Consider the following 17318-nt stretch of genomic DNA (forward strand, 5'->3'; position numbering starts at 1 on the left):
GGTGAGTTGCACCATAATGAAAGTAATGATCTACCGATCATAATGGTGATATACACCATAGTGGCGAATTTTACCTTAATGAAAGTAATGGTCTACCGACCATAATGGTGATATGCATCATAGTGGTGAGTTGCACCACAATGAAAGTAATGGTCTACCAATCATAATGGTGATATGTACCATAATGGTGAGTTGCACTACAATGAAAATAATGGTCTACTGATCATAATAGTGATATGCACCATAGTGGTGAGTTGCACCACAATGAAAATAATGGTCAATCGACCATAATGGTGATTTGCACCATAGTGGTGAGTTGCACCACAAGGAAAATAATGGTCTATTGACCATAATGGTGATTTGCACCACAAGGAAAATAATGATCTATTGACCATAATGGTGATTTACAACATAGTGGTGAGTTGCACCACAAGAAAAATATTGGTCTACCGACCATAATTGTGATTTGCACCATAGTGGTAAGTTGCACCATAACTAAAGTAAAGGTACATCAACCAGAAGGGGGATGAATGATGTTGACAGCAAGATACGAACGCGAAAAAAAATCATCTACAAATACATAAAAGGGTGAAAATCTTATTATTAAATGTATAAAAGTTTAAATTGCCAAGATATATAAGAAAATGGTTACAAATGCATAAGTCTTGGACGCCGAAGATTGGGAGGTAGTGGACCCGGAAGGTTCTTGAGAGGAGGAAAGAAGGGCAAAGAAATGGATGAAGGTTTCAATTTTACATATTCTACTAGGATTTTGGGATTGAAAATCAGATCAATATTGCCCCACTTGAAATAGGGGGCAGCCTTCTTCACCTTGTTGTACAACGCTGAGCACCTTCCATGACCTTATCTTCACAGAAGCGTTTGAAAACCACCTACTTTAAGAGATGGTCAATAGCCAGATTTGCCACAGAGTACCTCTGAAACCAAAGGTAGTCAGCAACGTCATTAATAATATCCCGAGCAAAGTCAAGTCTCTGCAATAGATCGTCCTCCCACCTTTCAAGTGACTTGTAGTAGTCCAACTCTTATTTAAGATGCATTTTGAATTTTCTCAACACACTATTGGAGCATTCATATGCCCTTAACTGAGCATGAAGTTCTTGTTCTCGGTTCGCTGCATCAGATTGTACACCGGACATCGTAAGATAACCCTATATGCAGAGTTAAAAGGTTATGCTTAGAATTTGTAAATGCAAAGAAAGCACAAGAATTGAATTCCGTAAAAAACCCAGAAAACTTTTTTATTAAGGTAACTTCTTTTCTATAAGGAAAAACGTGGCAGCTAAGCCCGACTACAAAAATCAAATAAAAATAAAAAAGATATGGAACGAGGCTAAACTAGAGCTTGGCCGTCGATACTCGGATTGGCAGCTTTGGGGGCAAAGGACTTCTCTAGATTTTGGGGCAGAATAGAGGGTGAATTCTCCAATCCAACAGGAGCCTGCTTGTCTATTTCTACCACAAACTTGGCACGCAAGCACCCGAGGACACAGCAGCACTTTTGGAGATCTTCGGTATCGGAATCCTCACCTCTCCCTTGGAAGGTATGGGAATAAAGAGTCGTCCTTCAGCTTGGAGAGCATACTCTCCACTTCCTTCATACCCTTAAAGTTGAAGTTGGGCTCTCTCTCCTATACGTACCTCCAAAAGGCATATGCGCACTATAGAAAGACCTTGGAGGAAGTCTTCAGATGCTCCAGCTTATTTTCTTCAGAGGCAATATAGGCAGCCACAACTTGTTTCCTGGCTTCCTTTGCTAGAGTCTCAGCCTTCTCTAGCCTGGTCTTCAGGCCGGCGATCTCTACCTTCTGGCTCTCCACCAGATTGCCTCTAATTTTTTACTCCCCCTTGGCCTTCTTTTGGAATCTAGCAGAGTTGTTGGCATGTTTATCGACTGCCTCATGAGCCTTCTTAGCTACCACCCAAACAGCTTTGGTAGTTTCCTTTGCCACCTCCAACTTCGTGACCCCCTTCTTGAGTGTGTAGATCTATTGATCACAATCTTTGCAAACCCACTGCAGCTCCTTATACTCCAGGTCCTGCTTACCGTATAGAGAAGCATATTTCCTCTTCTGTTGGACGACCTCAAAGACAGCCAACGCCTGAGAATTTAAATATGTCAGAGAAATAGTAAAGACACTTAAAAAAAAAAAAAAGAGGAAATAGGAAGGGAAATTACCTCATAAGCCGGGGTCCAGAGTATCATTAGCCAACCCTGAGAGCCTCCTGATCAACCGGAGGAATGCAATTCAATGCCATCTGCTCGGTGGCAGTGGCATCATCCAAAACCTTTTGGTCAACTCGTATCGACCATTTAGGAATGAACGTGTTCGGAGACAGTTGTCTCTTACCTTTGGACTTCGTTGACTTATCCTCTTGCAATTTGGTGCTCGGTAGTGCCGTGATTGGACCGCTCTTAAGGAGTCCAATGGAGACATCATCCCGAGCACTACGCTCGGTAGCTTGGTGGATCCTCAACGAGAGCGCCTTCTCTTTCCTAGGGTCCTGCTGGCTCTGGCTCTCAGTGACCTTGGTTGGCAAGCCATCTCTCTTCTTAGACTCCTTCCTGGGAGGGTCCACCCGTTGCTTAGCTGGAGCTTGCTTCCTCTTCTTCTCTAGCGGCTAGGGGAGGGTCACCTCGTCCTCAGTGATTTGGAGGTTCTCCTCGGCAATAAAATTCATCATGGAATCCATATCAAAATCCACTGCATCAAAGCAATAATGCAAGGTCAATATAATGAAAGAGCATACAAACACACACAAGGTACTCTCACAATCTCACCCTTTTCCAAGCAAGACATGTCTAAGGCATCGATATCATCTTGCTCCATGGGACTCTTAGAATCTATTATCAACTGGAGGATTTTTAGATCCTCATTGTCGAGGAGTAGAGTCTTGTTTCGAGCAGAAGTGTTGGGCGAGCACCACTTGCTGGAAAATTATACCTCGAGCGTTTAGTCCAAAAGAATCGTTGTCTCCAAGCATGGATGGAGGAAGTGATTTTACCCTTAACCTGAATACTAGATTTTTGCTGGCGAAAATAATACCATCCAGGGTGAGAGCTGCATAAAGTAAGCAGGATGCAACTGATGAACAGTGCAGGGGAAGGATGTCGGCCTAACCGAGTACATCTGAGGATAAAGGCACCAACGCACTTCTAGGAATTTAGAAGTAATTGGTTGGGGGGCAACACCGTAGTGTCTAAGGAGGCATGAGATGAACTGAGGAATGGGGAGGCAAAAACCGGCCTCGAAGGATTCAAAAATAAGGTTGACCTCACTAGGATGTTCGGTATTCAACCTAGCCTCAGGACTAGCAGCCCTATAATCAATTGACTCTGGAATCGAGTAGATTTCTCGGATCTCCACAACATTGGACACACCTAAGACCGAAGGGATATCATCTACACTCTTTCCTATGGTGGGATCAATTTGGGGTTGGCGAACGTGATGGGTCTTCCTGCAAGGGGGATGGATCTTCGAGGGCTTACTGGAAGAGGTACCGATAGGAGCACTAGAACGAGTGCGGTGAACCACAGGAGACACCCTAGGGGAGACCACAACATCGTCTCTAATCATTGAACCATGAAACAATCGATCTGATTCCTCAAACAAAGAGTCTGTCTCTCTCATAGTTTTAGAGGTTGGGGCATTCTTAGAAATTGAAATATCTAGATAAAAGAAAAAGGAATCAAAAGCAGCAAGGAGAGGAGAAGAACTTACTCGAGTGAGAAGAGTTTGGCTGAAGAGAAAAGCGCAGAGCAAGAAGACTTCTAAAACTTCAAGGATTGGAACCAAGGCAGAAAATCAGAACTCTTGAGCTTCAAAACTTGGAAACAATGAAGAAGAAAGACCCCTGGGGAAAAAGTTTGGACGCCTCGGATCAATCAAACATGCACATTTAGACAATCACGATGCAATCAAAAATTCAAAGTGGGAACGTGGTGAACATGTGTCAAACCTTCAGGAGACGTTTCATCGACCAGGTAATGTCGGGATCTTAAAGGTTCTGAATTTGAACTTTATGGTGTCCTTTCAAGTCCCCTCAAAAGACATAAAATCTAAAAGATATTTTGGATCCATATGCTAGAGACGGCGAGTGGTGGCACACTTCTGGAAACCCACATTTCAAGTTCATATCCAAGGGTATAATCATCAACAGCTGAGAAACATTTCAGAAGTGAAATTTCCTTTCCGAAGCGATGCTCGTCAATACCGAATACTAGCAAGGTTAGACAAAAATTGGCCATCAACGAAAGTCTACAACGAAGATAATCGATAACCGAGCATGGATGATCAGTACAGTGACACTCGAAAGAAGTGTGAAGTCCTCCCTATACCTTGTCTAAGATAAAGGGAGTAGGGGACAAATGATACACCATATTTTATCCACCCAGTCCTAGGGTGACACCTGGAAGCTTGAAGCCGAAGAAACACATTCCATCCAAGATTCATATATCACGTGCAGGGCAGTTAAACCGGTATAGCCACGTCAGCAGAGTCAGTTAATGAAAGTCCTAAAGGCATTATGAATGGTAATCGTAATCCATGTATGGAAAGATTCCTAATTGCTGGAGAATAGGAGAAGATCAGTCCTCCATGAAGTATCAAAAATCGAGAACACCTCAATCTCTTGACGAAAAAGGAAACCTAGCTGGAAGATCTTTGTAAAGGGGATTGGGATAAAACATATATAAATAGAGGCCATTGAGCCCAGATTAAAGGGGATCAATCAATTAAGAAATCAAGACAGTTTTAAGAGAGTTCTTCATTTTCATTACTAGTTTCAGTGTTGCAGAGAGGGAAATCTCATAGCTAGGCAAGCATCTTTCTTTGTGCAACTTTGCAGAGAGGGAAACCCCATAGCTAGGCAAGCATCTTTCTTTGTGCAACACAACCCAATAATATAAATGAACAGGAAAACTGAGACTAAGAGAATCATATGTTATCAATTAATTTCTGAAGAGTTAGGTATATTTTCACAGGAGATTCTCCTATGGAGGATATGTTCTTGAATATGGGCCTTATCGGTCTAATCTGATCTTTGTCTCTCTGATGATGATGCCACGTAATAACAGACCTTTATTTCAATAATATCCCCGTATTGACTCAAACCCTCGACTTGGTCATTGGTTACCCATGTTGTGCCACCAATGAAACATCAGATGATATGATTAAAAGAACAAACCTTCATAAACCGATCTATAAGGGGAGGGAACCTAATATAATATATGCCCACACTCAAGCCCCAAAGGGGCCGATGTTGGACTATTGTACATAACATTATCCCACCCTTCAATGGTCGACGTCCCCGTCGGCCCACTCCAGATCAAGTAGCCCTTGCTAGGCGACTCCACCTTGCTCCAGGGTTCTGCCGAGCGACAAGTAGCCCTTTCCTAGTGGCTTGCACTCTGGCACCAGGTTGGCCCTCCCAAGTAGTCAACCGCAAAGGATGGGTCGATGAAAGCACCAATTGATATGGTTGGAAGAACTCACCCTCATAAACCGGTTTACAAGGGGAGGGAACCCAATATAATATATGCCCACATCCAAGCCCCAAAGGGACCGATGTGGGACTATTGTACATAACATCGGACCACAACATCTGCAGAGACCATTGCAGAAGAAAAGAAAGGAGCAACCGACAGATGTGAGTAAAGAAACAAAATGTGTCTATAAGTAAACAAGAGGAGGATAAAAATCTACTTCAGCGAACACAACAAGACCTTTCATTTGAAAGCATGATAAGACACTAGTAGGTAAAGAAAAAGGGTCGAAAGAGGGGATTAGAGAGAGAAAGACAAAGCTAGAGCAACCTACATTCTCTCAGAGGTTGTGTATGAGAGGGATAGTGGGAAGAGACCTAGAAAAAGAGAGAGAAGTGTAGGATCTTGTATGGGGATGCGTTTGCTCGTGCAGGAAAGAGAGATTGAAAGGGGACTCAAGGGTATTTTGGGCAGCTGAAAAAAGGGAGTATGTAGTTTATATATATATATATATATATATTTGTCTGAACCAAAAAGCATCAGGAAATTCGGAACAAAGGTCTTTTTCAAATCGTTCTTTGATATTGGATATTTGTTTTCTATGGTTTTATCGCAGAGTTTCTGTTCAACATATTTATGCGCTACTTCTTGTTTTAGGTAATTAAGATGCTTTTGTTTGCTATTGATTAAGTTAACAGTAGGTCGTTCATCATCGTCATCTCCTTCCTCAGTGTCCAATTCAGCAAGCTGGGCTTCAATTTTAGCCTGCTTAGCCTTAAGTTGAAGGCGTTTACTATCAGTGGACTTGTCGGATAGAGCTATTTGGGGTTTGGGTTTGAGTGTGGTTAAGGCTTTGATGAGAGCTTCTTTCATGCATTTACTGAGATCACACTTGTCCCACCATTTTACTTCGAATCCTCTGATAAGAATAGGAATAGACCATTCAGTGGTGTGGCTGCTGCGATACGAGCCCAGGTCTCCACGGATGTTTCAAAGGGAGAAAGTTGTCGTATGGTAGAGACAAAACTACCTTGTGTCTCTATTTTAAATCCTTTTGGAAATTTTATAACAGTCTACATCGATGATGTCCTCGTATTTTCCAAATCTATTGAACAACACTTCAAAATTTTAAAATGCTTCTTTCATACTATGAAAATTAGTGGCTTAGTCCTCTCCCAGAGAAAAATGGAATTATTCCACACAAAGATCCGATTTTTAGGACACTATATCTATCAAGGCAAAATCATTCCAATTGAAAGGTCGATTGCTTTTGCGGATAAATTCCCTGATCAAATTCTTGATAAAAAATAGCTCCAAAGATTTTTAGGAAGTCTCAACTATGTACGGGATTTTATCCCCCAAATCAGTCAAATTTGTAAGAACTTATACTCCAGACTTAAGAAGAAACCTCCTCCTTGGACTACTAACCAAACTACAGCCGTTCAAAAAATCAAAAAACTAGTCAACAAAATTCCCTAGCTCCATCTTGCTGATCCTACCTTATTCAAGATCGTCGAAACTGATGCCTCAGATTTAGGCTATGGAGGTATACTTAAGCAGGTTGAGGTTCAAGAAGATAAAGAACAACTTGTCCAGTTCACTTCGGGACTATGGAACCAAGCTCAAAGAAATTACAGCACCATCAAAAAAGAAGTTTTATCAGTAGTTCTATGCATACAAAAATTTAGCATTGTTTTTTTACAAACGCCGCTAAAAATAGAAATTCAATACCTATCACACCACTTTTTTTTGGATGAATATCACACCACTTTTTAAATGGGTAGTACACTTTTCCAAGCGTTTATGAGAAAACGTCGTAAAAATAGAAATTCATTACTTATCACAGCACTTTTATAAATGTTGTTATAGTACACTTTCCCCGGCGTTTATGAAAAAATGCAGCAAAAAAAGTACTTATGCATGCACACTTAAAAACGTAGATGTACACAAACGGCGGTACTTCCTTCAAAGACTTTATGCCTTCTTGTGAAGCTTTGGTGAGGCGCCTTGACATAACAAAGATTTGTGAAGAAAAGGGAGATGCTGAGTGGACATCTAATCTATAACATAGTTGCAGATTACCCATTTCATAGGTAACTAGTTTGACAAATCCATATTTTATTTTATTTCATTGGCTAGATGTTTGTGAAAATTCCTACAAGAATGCTACTGATGCAGTTTGATTCCTACAATACCTACTTCTATTGGATGGTCTAAGGAAGAGAAAGACCACTTCTTTTCCCAGATACGGTTCTATTTTTGGGAGGACCCAAAGTTATTCAGATATTGCCCTAATCAAGTTGTCCGTCGTTGTGTCCCTGAGAGTGAGTTTAGTAGTATCCTTAGCTTTTGTCACACTCTTGCTTGTGGTGGATACTTCAGTGGCAAGAAAACTACTATCAAGGTTTTGTAGAGTGGTTTCTTTTGGCCTACACTTTTTAGAGATGCACATTAGTTTTTCCGCCATTGTATTCAATGTCAAAAAGTCAGAAATATGTCTCGTAGGGACATGCTACCCCTGAACCCGATTTTAGTTGTTGAGATTTTTGATGTGTGGGGTATTGACTTCATGGGCCCTTTTCCTTCATCGTTTACGTACGAGAACATACTTATAGCGGTAGACTATGTGTCTAAATGGGTTGAACCAATGGCCACTAGGACTAATGATCATAAAGTGGTAGTCAAGTTTGTGAGGAGTCACATTTTCAGTCGATTTGGATGTCCCCGGACTATAATCAGTGATGGTGGCTCTCATTTTAAGCACTAGAATTTTGGGGCATTGTTGAAGAAGTACACCATCACCCTTAAGATTGCTACTTACCATCTGCAAACCTGCAATCAAGTGGAAGTGTCCAATAGAGAGATCAAGCGCATTCTTGAGAAAACGCTTAGGCCTGGTAGGAAAGATTGGTCTTTAAGACTTGATGACGCATTGTGGGCCTATCGTACTGCATACAAGACTCCTAATGGCATGTCAGTATACCGCTTAGTGTTTGGTAAAGCTTGCCACTTACCGGTTGAGTTAGTGCACCATGATTATTGGGATATTAAGAAGTTCAATTTTGACTTGGTAGAAGTGAGTGCCAACCATCGCCTCCAAATCTTGGAGTTAGATGAGTTGTGCAATGAAGCCTATGAGAGCACACAAATTTACAAGGTTAGGACCAAAGCATTTCATGATAAACACATTGTTCGCAAGTCTTTTGCACCCAATCAGAAAGTGTGGCTTTTCAACTCTAAACTGCGCCTCTTTCCCAGTAAGCTGTGTTCTCGATGGGATGGTCCCTTTGTTGTCACTCAAGTCTCACCCCATGGTGCTATTACCATTCAAGATCCACAAACAGGGCACACTTTTACAGTTAACGGGCAGTGTCGGAAGCCCTATGTGGATAGTATTACAAATAGGCAGGTCATTGAGTTTGTTGACTTGATTGACTCGATTTATGAGTTTTCTTGAGTTCCCACTCTTGGTCTAGCTGAAGATAGTAAACTTAGCGCTTGTGGGAAGCAACCCACTATTTTATTTCAGTTTTTTATTTTTTTTAAGTTTTTTAGGTAGACAGTAGACAACTATGGCAGGCACAGGTTGGTGGTCGTAGTGCTCCACTTCACAAGGTTGTATTGCTCCTTCTCTTTGTTTTTTTATTGCTATATTCTTTTTGCATGCCATTGGGGACAATGTCATTTAAGTTGGGGAGGGAGAACAATGAGAACAACTCTGATTTTTTTTCAAATTCATGCTTAATTCTTCACCTTTAGAGCACACAATGTTGTTGTCAAGAGTCGTAGCATGAGAATCTGAAAGTTTGTTGATCACTCCAACAGTTAGTTAAACATAGAACACTATTTTTCTCTCATTGTTTGTTAAATTGTTCCACTTGAGATATAAATTTCCCATCTTTTGTGAATGCTAATGATGATTCATGTGTAACATGCAAACCCAAAATTTTAATTTTTATCATGCTTTGAAAAAAAAACAAAAAAACAAACAAACACCTATGACTTCCTTCTTAGTAATCGGGCCTCTTTGCCACCAGCATTGAGTTTCGCGTCAAACAGATGGAATGTCTAAAAAAAGATGAAAGAAATTTGCTCTTTGATCCAATCTTGGCTTGTAGCCTATTTGACTCGAGTAAGTAAGCCCGAGGGGGGTGCTACACCTAATTCCTTAAAGTCATCTGGTTTGAGAGTAATTGGCCTAAAGCTCGTTACAAGAGCCATCTAGAGAGCTTAAGAGGCCAAGACATTGCATAGTTTGAAGTAGTATGTGCCAAAGAAAAAAAAAATTAAAAAACAAATGAGAATAAAGCGTGATAATGGTTGCATGTATAATGGGGTTGTGTAGCGCTTGGTCATTATGGTTTAGCTTAAGATGAGTGGACTTGAGTGTAAAAGTGAAAGTTGGCTGACCATGGGAGAATTTCTTGTTCTTTGTTTAAGTTTGTGTTCAACTTCATTGGTAGTCGTAAGGATCTTTGTCATGAACTCATTGATAGAAATTTTATCTGCTTTGAAGTGGTTGAATTAAGCTGATTTCTTGAGCTAGTAGAGTAGTTTTTGTTTTCTTTCACTCGATGACGAGCAAGAGTGCAAGTTAGGGAGTGTGATCGGGCCACATTTATGCATAAAAGTGTTGTTTAATTTAAGTTTTTAATTTAATATTCTTGATTAAATTAATATCACTTTGTAATTTTCTATGATTGCAGAATTTCAAGGGATGTGCATATATTTGATGCTAAATGGACGGAGACGATTCAATCTAGAAACCTGCACCATAATGTAATCCCATGGACTGTCTAACTCATGTGTAAGGGCAAAACGGGGATTTGAAGAAGAGAATCTGGTTTAGAAGAGAAGAGAAGAGGGGGAAGGCCATGTGCTGCCCACGTTTTCTTTCTCCTATTTTCCCTAAAATCTCTCTTTTCTCTCTCCCATTCATCCACGGTTCCATGTCTCTCTCTCTCTCTCTCTCTCGATTTTCTATCCATCTCTCATGCCCTCTTTCCATTATTTTTTTATCTTTCCCTTATTTTTCTTTTCAAGAACAGCTCCCTCCCTCTTAGAAGAGCACTCCAGCATCCACGATCCAGCATAGAAACCCCCTTCCATCGTTCCACCACTATTCTTCTCTTCTCAATCCCTTTTTTCTTCTTCATGTTTTATCTTGAGAATCAGCGAGCAGAGCAGCCTTGCCATTACCGCTTCAGCAGCCAAGTTGCATCACCTTGTTGTGCGTGTTGTGTTCCATGGAAGATCATTGCTGCCCCTATCAATTAGCCCCATGAGTGGTTAAATATCTTCTGTCTTTAGGTGTAGATGAAGCATTGAATTTTGTTAATTAAATTTCTAGTTTGGTGCACGTGATTGCTTGATGTTAAGACTTTTATTTTGTTAAGTGGATTTTTATTGTTAAATCTAGTTATAGGATTTATTTATGTGATTTATATTCTCTATTCAAGCAATGGTTTTTATTGTGATTGTGGTTGTACTGATGCTAGCCTATATCTGACTTAACTAAATGTGTTAAGCATATGCAAAAGACGATAGTGATCGGCAAGATAGGCTATAACTAGGATGCATTACAATTATCATTGTGTGGTATCCTTAAGCTTGTAGTTGTAATGAACCGAAATGTGCACCAGTAATTAGTTAATAAAGATCAATATGGATTCGAAACCTGAAGAAAGTCGTCTCTCATCGTTTTCTTCTTCTTCATCAATTTTTATTTGTTCATTAGTTCTTAATTTATTTTTAATTGCATTCTAGATAATTGTTATCGAAATTACTTTACATCATCCTAAGTAACTTAGCCTTCCAGTTCCCCGTAGATTCGATCCTTTATTTCCATTGTTCTAGAAGTAATTTAGGGTTTATTTTTTATCTCATAACGATACGATCAAGCTCGACTGGTGGATCCCCAGTCATCGACCGGTCAATGCTCTGATCGCTCTTCAACTTAGATGAAATCTGACACTTTGGTGGGGTTATTTCTCCATAGATATTGTAGGGAATCACTCCGCCTACGTATAGAGTCTACTTGCACTCTATTTCCCCGAGTAAAATCAGAGATATGATTGATTCTCTAATAAAAACCTAAAAGCTAGCATTTGGGGAGTTTTCACACAAACCACACTGGAATTGGTCGGGAATAGAAATAGGAGTGTGCAAGAAGTGTAGAATCCTCTCACAACAGCACTCTAGCTGGCCTCCTTGCCAAGCATTGGGTTTTAATCAAAACCCAGGCAAAATCCTAAATTCTAGGTTTAGAATGGTGCCACAAGAGAGAAAAGAGGTAGGGAACCAAGGCCTACCTGATCGGGGATGCAACCAGTAGCTGGCAGCAATCCAAGGTCAGCTCTGCCTTTCTCCTCCTTCTCCTCTCTTCTTCTATTTCCTTTTTCTTCTCTCCTCTCTCCGGTTTTAAATGAAGTGAGAAATGAGTTTTAGAAGTTAGTTCCTATATATAGATTAGAGCCACTAAGGCCCATTTGCTTGTGTACCTATTTGGGTTGAAATGCATTAATTCCCCAATTGAAACCCGCGGATACCCCACCTTGGCTCCATACTGATCATGAAGCTAGAGGTAGGTCATATCATATGTCCATAGACACGGGGTCGATAAAGTGTGGGGCTTGAGGTTCCACACATAACAGCCTGAAACAGGACAGCAAGGCCCATCGGCTAATGTGGCCATCTGTTCTGGGTCTTGCCCAGGTGATTGACCAATTGCAATGGGTCAATTCCAGCTCTGTTTGGGCTGGGGTTTGGCCAAGGTTCTTGCCCACTCGCAAGGGCTTATCAAAGGATGTTTGTGCACATTAATGTGGGTGTGAACTACCATGCTAGAGAGGTTTAGAATGATGTGGATGGTTACCTATACATTCAAGTCATCCAAAAACGGATGTAGCCATCTCTTTCTAAATCGCTCGCTCTTCGTGGTCAAAGGAGGAGTGCGATCTACAAAGTACCCGTTGTTCAGGTCAATGAATCTGTCTTCCACATATCTCCCTGTCTTATCATCCAGGATCCATTGTGGCTGTTTTGACTAACAGTTATAGCCCACATGTTACCAGTACTAATAGATGACTGCGTAGAACCTACACACCACGATTAATTTAGATATGGTTTGGGCACAAGCATAACATTAATTGTAAAGTGTTTACAAAGAATGTATACAATATTATATGTAATAAATATTTTTATCGCATTGTTTTGTTGTCCAATCAGTAGTCAAGATATTCTATATTAGTTGTTCAATGAACTAGGGAGATGATAGTGATTTTATCACATGCTTTGAGATCCATTATGAGATATTGTTAAGTGGAGGACCTACACGTAATGTTTGCTATCATTATGGATTTTATGGCTATTACCATACTAAGGTGTCTTTATGGACAATTAACTTAATTAACTAATTGAGTGAAACTCAGTGTAAGTTATCTTATTGTATGACCCAATAGGATCGCACCACTTGGTACTAGTGATTCTAAAAAGAAAAGGAATCTTGTTTGGTTACATAATAGCAAAAAGAGGAGCAAAGAGGTCACTTTTTCCATAACTCAACATACAATTTGAAAGAGAGAGCTCTCCCGAATTACAGACACCCTCTCTCCAATAGTTGGACGTAACTATTGTTCAAGGGGGGATTCCACTGCGTTCTTTTTCATTTAAGCGTTGAGGGGAAAATGATTCCTACTTCTACAGGTTTGGTGTTCAAGTGTTGTGAACCATTGAAGGTGCTTCACTTGTGGCATAAAGGGGTAAGCCTAGACCTGTATTGTAATGGTTGATCCGAATACCCTATATTGTGTGAGGATCGATCTATTGTGTTGGATTGGAAAAGTTTCTCTCTCTCTCTCTCTCTCTCTCTCTCTCTATATATATATATATATATACGAAAGCTTGTGTGGTTTCAAAACACCAGGACTGGATGAGATCCCAAGTGAAGTTTGGAAAACCCTAGAGGTTGTGGGTTTATTGGTTAATCAGTCTGTTTAACAAGATTATGAACACAAGAAAGATATCAAATGAATGGAGGAAAAGCATTGTAGTCCCGATCTACAAAAATAAAAGTGATTTCAATATTGTAATAACCATAAAAGCATAAAGCTAATGAGTCACACTATGCAACTGGGGGAGAAGGTTGTTGAAGCCTTTTGAGAAGAGAGACTCATATCTGGGTGAACCAATTTGGCTTTATGCTAGGTAGATCCACGACTGAAGCTATCTATTTATTGAGGAGGCTCATAGAAAGATATAGAGATAGCAAGAAGGATCTCTATATGGTCTTTATCAACCTGGAAAAAGCCTATGACCGAGTCCCTAGAAATCTATCCAACATGTCCTAATGAAGAGAGGGGTGTCAAGTAAATATGTGAATGTCATTAAGGATATGTATGAAGGCGTGGTGACTAGTGTGAGATCAGTGGGAGGACAGGGCAAGGAATTCCCAATTACTCTTGGGTTACATTAGGGTTCAGCTTTAAGTCCTTACCTTTTTGTGATTATAATGGTCGAACTAACCAAGAGCATTGAGGATGAGGTCCCATGGTGTTTGCTTTTTGCCGATGGTATTGTTTTGATGGATGAGATAAAAGAAGGGATTAACTCTAAGTTAGAGCTTTGGAGGTCAACCTTGGAATCAAGAGGGTTTAAGATTAGTAGAACGAAGATGGAGTATATGATGTATAATTTTAGTCACACTATGATGGGTACTGATTTGGTGTGAATTGAGGAAAGAGAGATATCGCCAAGTGACAATTTTACATATCTGGGTCAATCATAAATAAAGGTGGTGACATTGAGGATGATGTTTCACAAAGAATTAAAGTGGGTTAGATGAAGTGGAGAGATGCATCCGGAGTGCTATGTGACTGGCTCATTCCTCTAAAGCATAAAGGTAAGTTCTATATGACTATTGTAAGACCGGCCATGATGTATGGGGCAGAATGTTGGGCAGTTAAGAAGTGTTATATTGATAAGCTTTGTGTAGCAGTGATGAGGATGTTAAGATGGATGTGTGGAAAAACAAGGAAGGATAAAGTTTGGAATGAACGTATAAGAGCGGATTTGGGAGTTGCTCCAATCAACGACAAGCTCTGCGAGAGTCGTTTGAGGTGGTATAGCCATATTCAATGAAGACCTAGGGATGCCCCAATAAGGAGAAGTGATATGATTCCGATTGAATGAGCTAAAAGAGCTAGGGGCAAACCTAAAATGAACATAGGGTAAGTGGTGAGGAAGGACATGAATGGCTGGCTTAGGTCTTGTACCAAGTATGACCTCGGACAGAGCCTATAGGATAGCAAGGATTCATGTTGCAAACCCCATTTACCTGAGTTTCTCTTGACGTGCTGAGCTATGCCTACTTCCTCTTACTATCCATGTAGCCAACCCCACTAAGTTGGGATCAGGCTGAGTTTGTTGTTGTTGTTGTTGTTGAATAGAGAAAGAGAGAGAGAGAAGGTTATCTTGGTATTGAAGAATATAGTCCCTTGGTTTGTTCAGCAACAATGGTTTGCCCTTCCAGATTTCCTAGGTGCCTTTGAATGGAAAATCATTCACTGCTCACTAGGGCTGTAAACGGATCGGATTCGGCTTGGATAGTGTTATATCCGCATCCGCATCCGCATCCAAATCCGATTAGCTATCGAACGGATTCGGATAGTGCTAAATGGATATGGACAGGGATACGGATCGGATATTTTATCCGTTTACATGTAAATATAGCTTTTCGGATAGCTATAGCCTATCCATATCTGTATCCGTTAGCTTTCGGACGGATTCGGATAGTGCTAAACGGATACGGACACAGATTTTGACTATTCATTTACACCCTACTGCTCACCCATCTTTTTCCCCGCTGATGGCTTTGCCGTAGGTCGGGGTTTGGTGTAGTAGATTTTGTTTTTGTTTTTGCTCTCTCCAGCTTGTTTGTAATTTTTTCTTCCTTTTAATATACATGATCTTTTAGAAAGAAAAAAATGAGAGAGAGAAAAAGAATGTTATGGCGCCTGCGCTCAGACACACAAGGCTAAATGGTCGACTGCCCGCCTCCTTTGAAATAAAAAGTCCCATCACTTTTGGATGCTCCACTCATGTTCAGACGTTATCATTGGACCGTGTTGGTGTAGGCCGCACACAGCCACACCTCTTTTTTTTGTTTGTGAAATGCCTAAATTCTATGAGAGTTTTATGGAAATTACATGCCATAGCTAGTTCACGCCAATAAGATGGAATTTTTATCTCAAAGAAATGGATGGGTGCGGTTTTAATTAGAATTTTTTGGTTTATAATTTATTTTTCTAAATTCCACCTCCTTTATTTCTAGCAACCAATGGGATTTTTTCCGTAGAGCATTTTCAGCCAATTTTACACCAACCCCATATAATATGCCCAAATACTTTTAAATCTGAAACCCACATATCATGTCCTTGTTGGGAACGAATGTGCAACTACAAAGAAGAAACATATGACGGTCGGGCTAGGTGGAAAATGTTGGATTAAGCAAACAATTCCATACAACATGAGGAAATTAACGTGACTTAGCACAATACCTACATCCACCACAAAGTTTTTTTTTTTTTTTTTTTTTTTTGATGAGTCAGATTTTTCAATAAGCTAGAAAAAAACTCTACACCACTATCCATCTCACAATGTGATCTCTTTAATTTATTTATATTTAGGATTTTCTCTATAAAAACAATATATAAAACCCCTAAAAAAACACTTTTCCACACAATTACAATCATACCCATATACATGTAATGGATACAAAACCTGACTTAAACATGTACAAACCTCAATAATAATTATATGGACCACTACAGAATAAAAACATAAACCCAACAATCTCTATCTTAGATTGAATTCTGCAAACTACCCTGAAAAGACTAGCATTGATGTCAATTCTGCATACTCTGCCATTGTCTATCCACCATACCGACTGGCATGTCCCACAACCTACATAGTTCACCACCACACGAAATGATGTGACTCCACTTCTCCTACTTCTACAATCTGACCTAAGAAATCATTATCACTCACCAAATTCGAAGCGAAAATACTCACTTCTTTCCAAACTTACATGTGTTCACAACCTGAACTGCTTGCAGCCTAAACTTAATGGTTTAATCTTTACTTGGACTTTGATGATAACCATAGAAGAAACATGTACAGCATATAAGACTAAGCTTATTGACCATCACAAATTGGAGGTCAAACCACCCCAAGTCATAAGTTTCTGGCCCAAAAAAGGCCAACCAAACAAACTCCAATTGAACAACGTTTTAGCCGAACGAAGTTTCCTGAAGAAGTCTACATGATGTTACTATTCATCCCCTATAACGGCTAGTGACAGTCATATCCATAAATCATAACGGCTAAATCCCAAGGGGTCGACTGGCAAAACCAAGTCTTTGGAGGCTCTAACAACAATATTTTTTAATAATTTTTTATTCTCCATTTAATAAAAAATTATGAGGGGTTAGCAATGACTTTTTTTTAAGCTCTTAATTGGAACATCAAATCCATAAATCTTTGAGCTTTTAGCTTGAGAATCATAGTATTTTTCATTTGTAAATCCACCTATTACTCTATTAGAGGTTTTGTGATTACTTTCTATATTTGGCTTTTGAGCCATTGTAATACTTTTCATTAAAAGAGTATAATCACAAAGAGTGATTTGTATGGTGTTAATGCGATCATTGGGAAAGCAAATCAAAATGCTTAACTTATGCCATTGGAAAACCAAATTATGAGAAAGTTTAATATCACTACCATTGAAATGTGACCTCAATAATAAAAGTCCAAG

General features: G+C 39.8%; 1 protein-coding gene across 1 annotated transcript; it reads left to right on the plus strand.

Moving 5' to 3' along the window:
* Positions 1-8000: 8000 nt before the first annotated feature.
* On the plus strand, positions 8001-8963 carry LOC122643548. The gene is made up of 2 exons (XM_043837162.1): positions 8001-8183; positions 8274-8963. The coding sequence occupies exons 1-2, from the start codon at positions 8001-8003 to the stop codon at positions 8961-8963; spliced, it is 873 nt and encodes a 290-aa protein (XP_043693097.1).
* Positions 8964-17318: the final 8355 nt, after the last annotated feature.

Source organism: Telopea speciosissima, chromosome 10 (assembly GCF_018873765.1).
Source record: "Telopea speciosissima isolate NSW1024214 ecotype Mountain lineage chromosome 10, Tspe_v1, whole genome shotgun sequence".
NCBI classification, from domain to species: domain Eukaryota; kingdom Viridiplantae; phylum Streptophyta; class Magnoliopsida; order Proteales; family Proteaceae; genus Telopea; species Telopea speciosissima.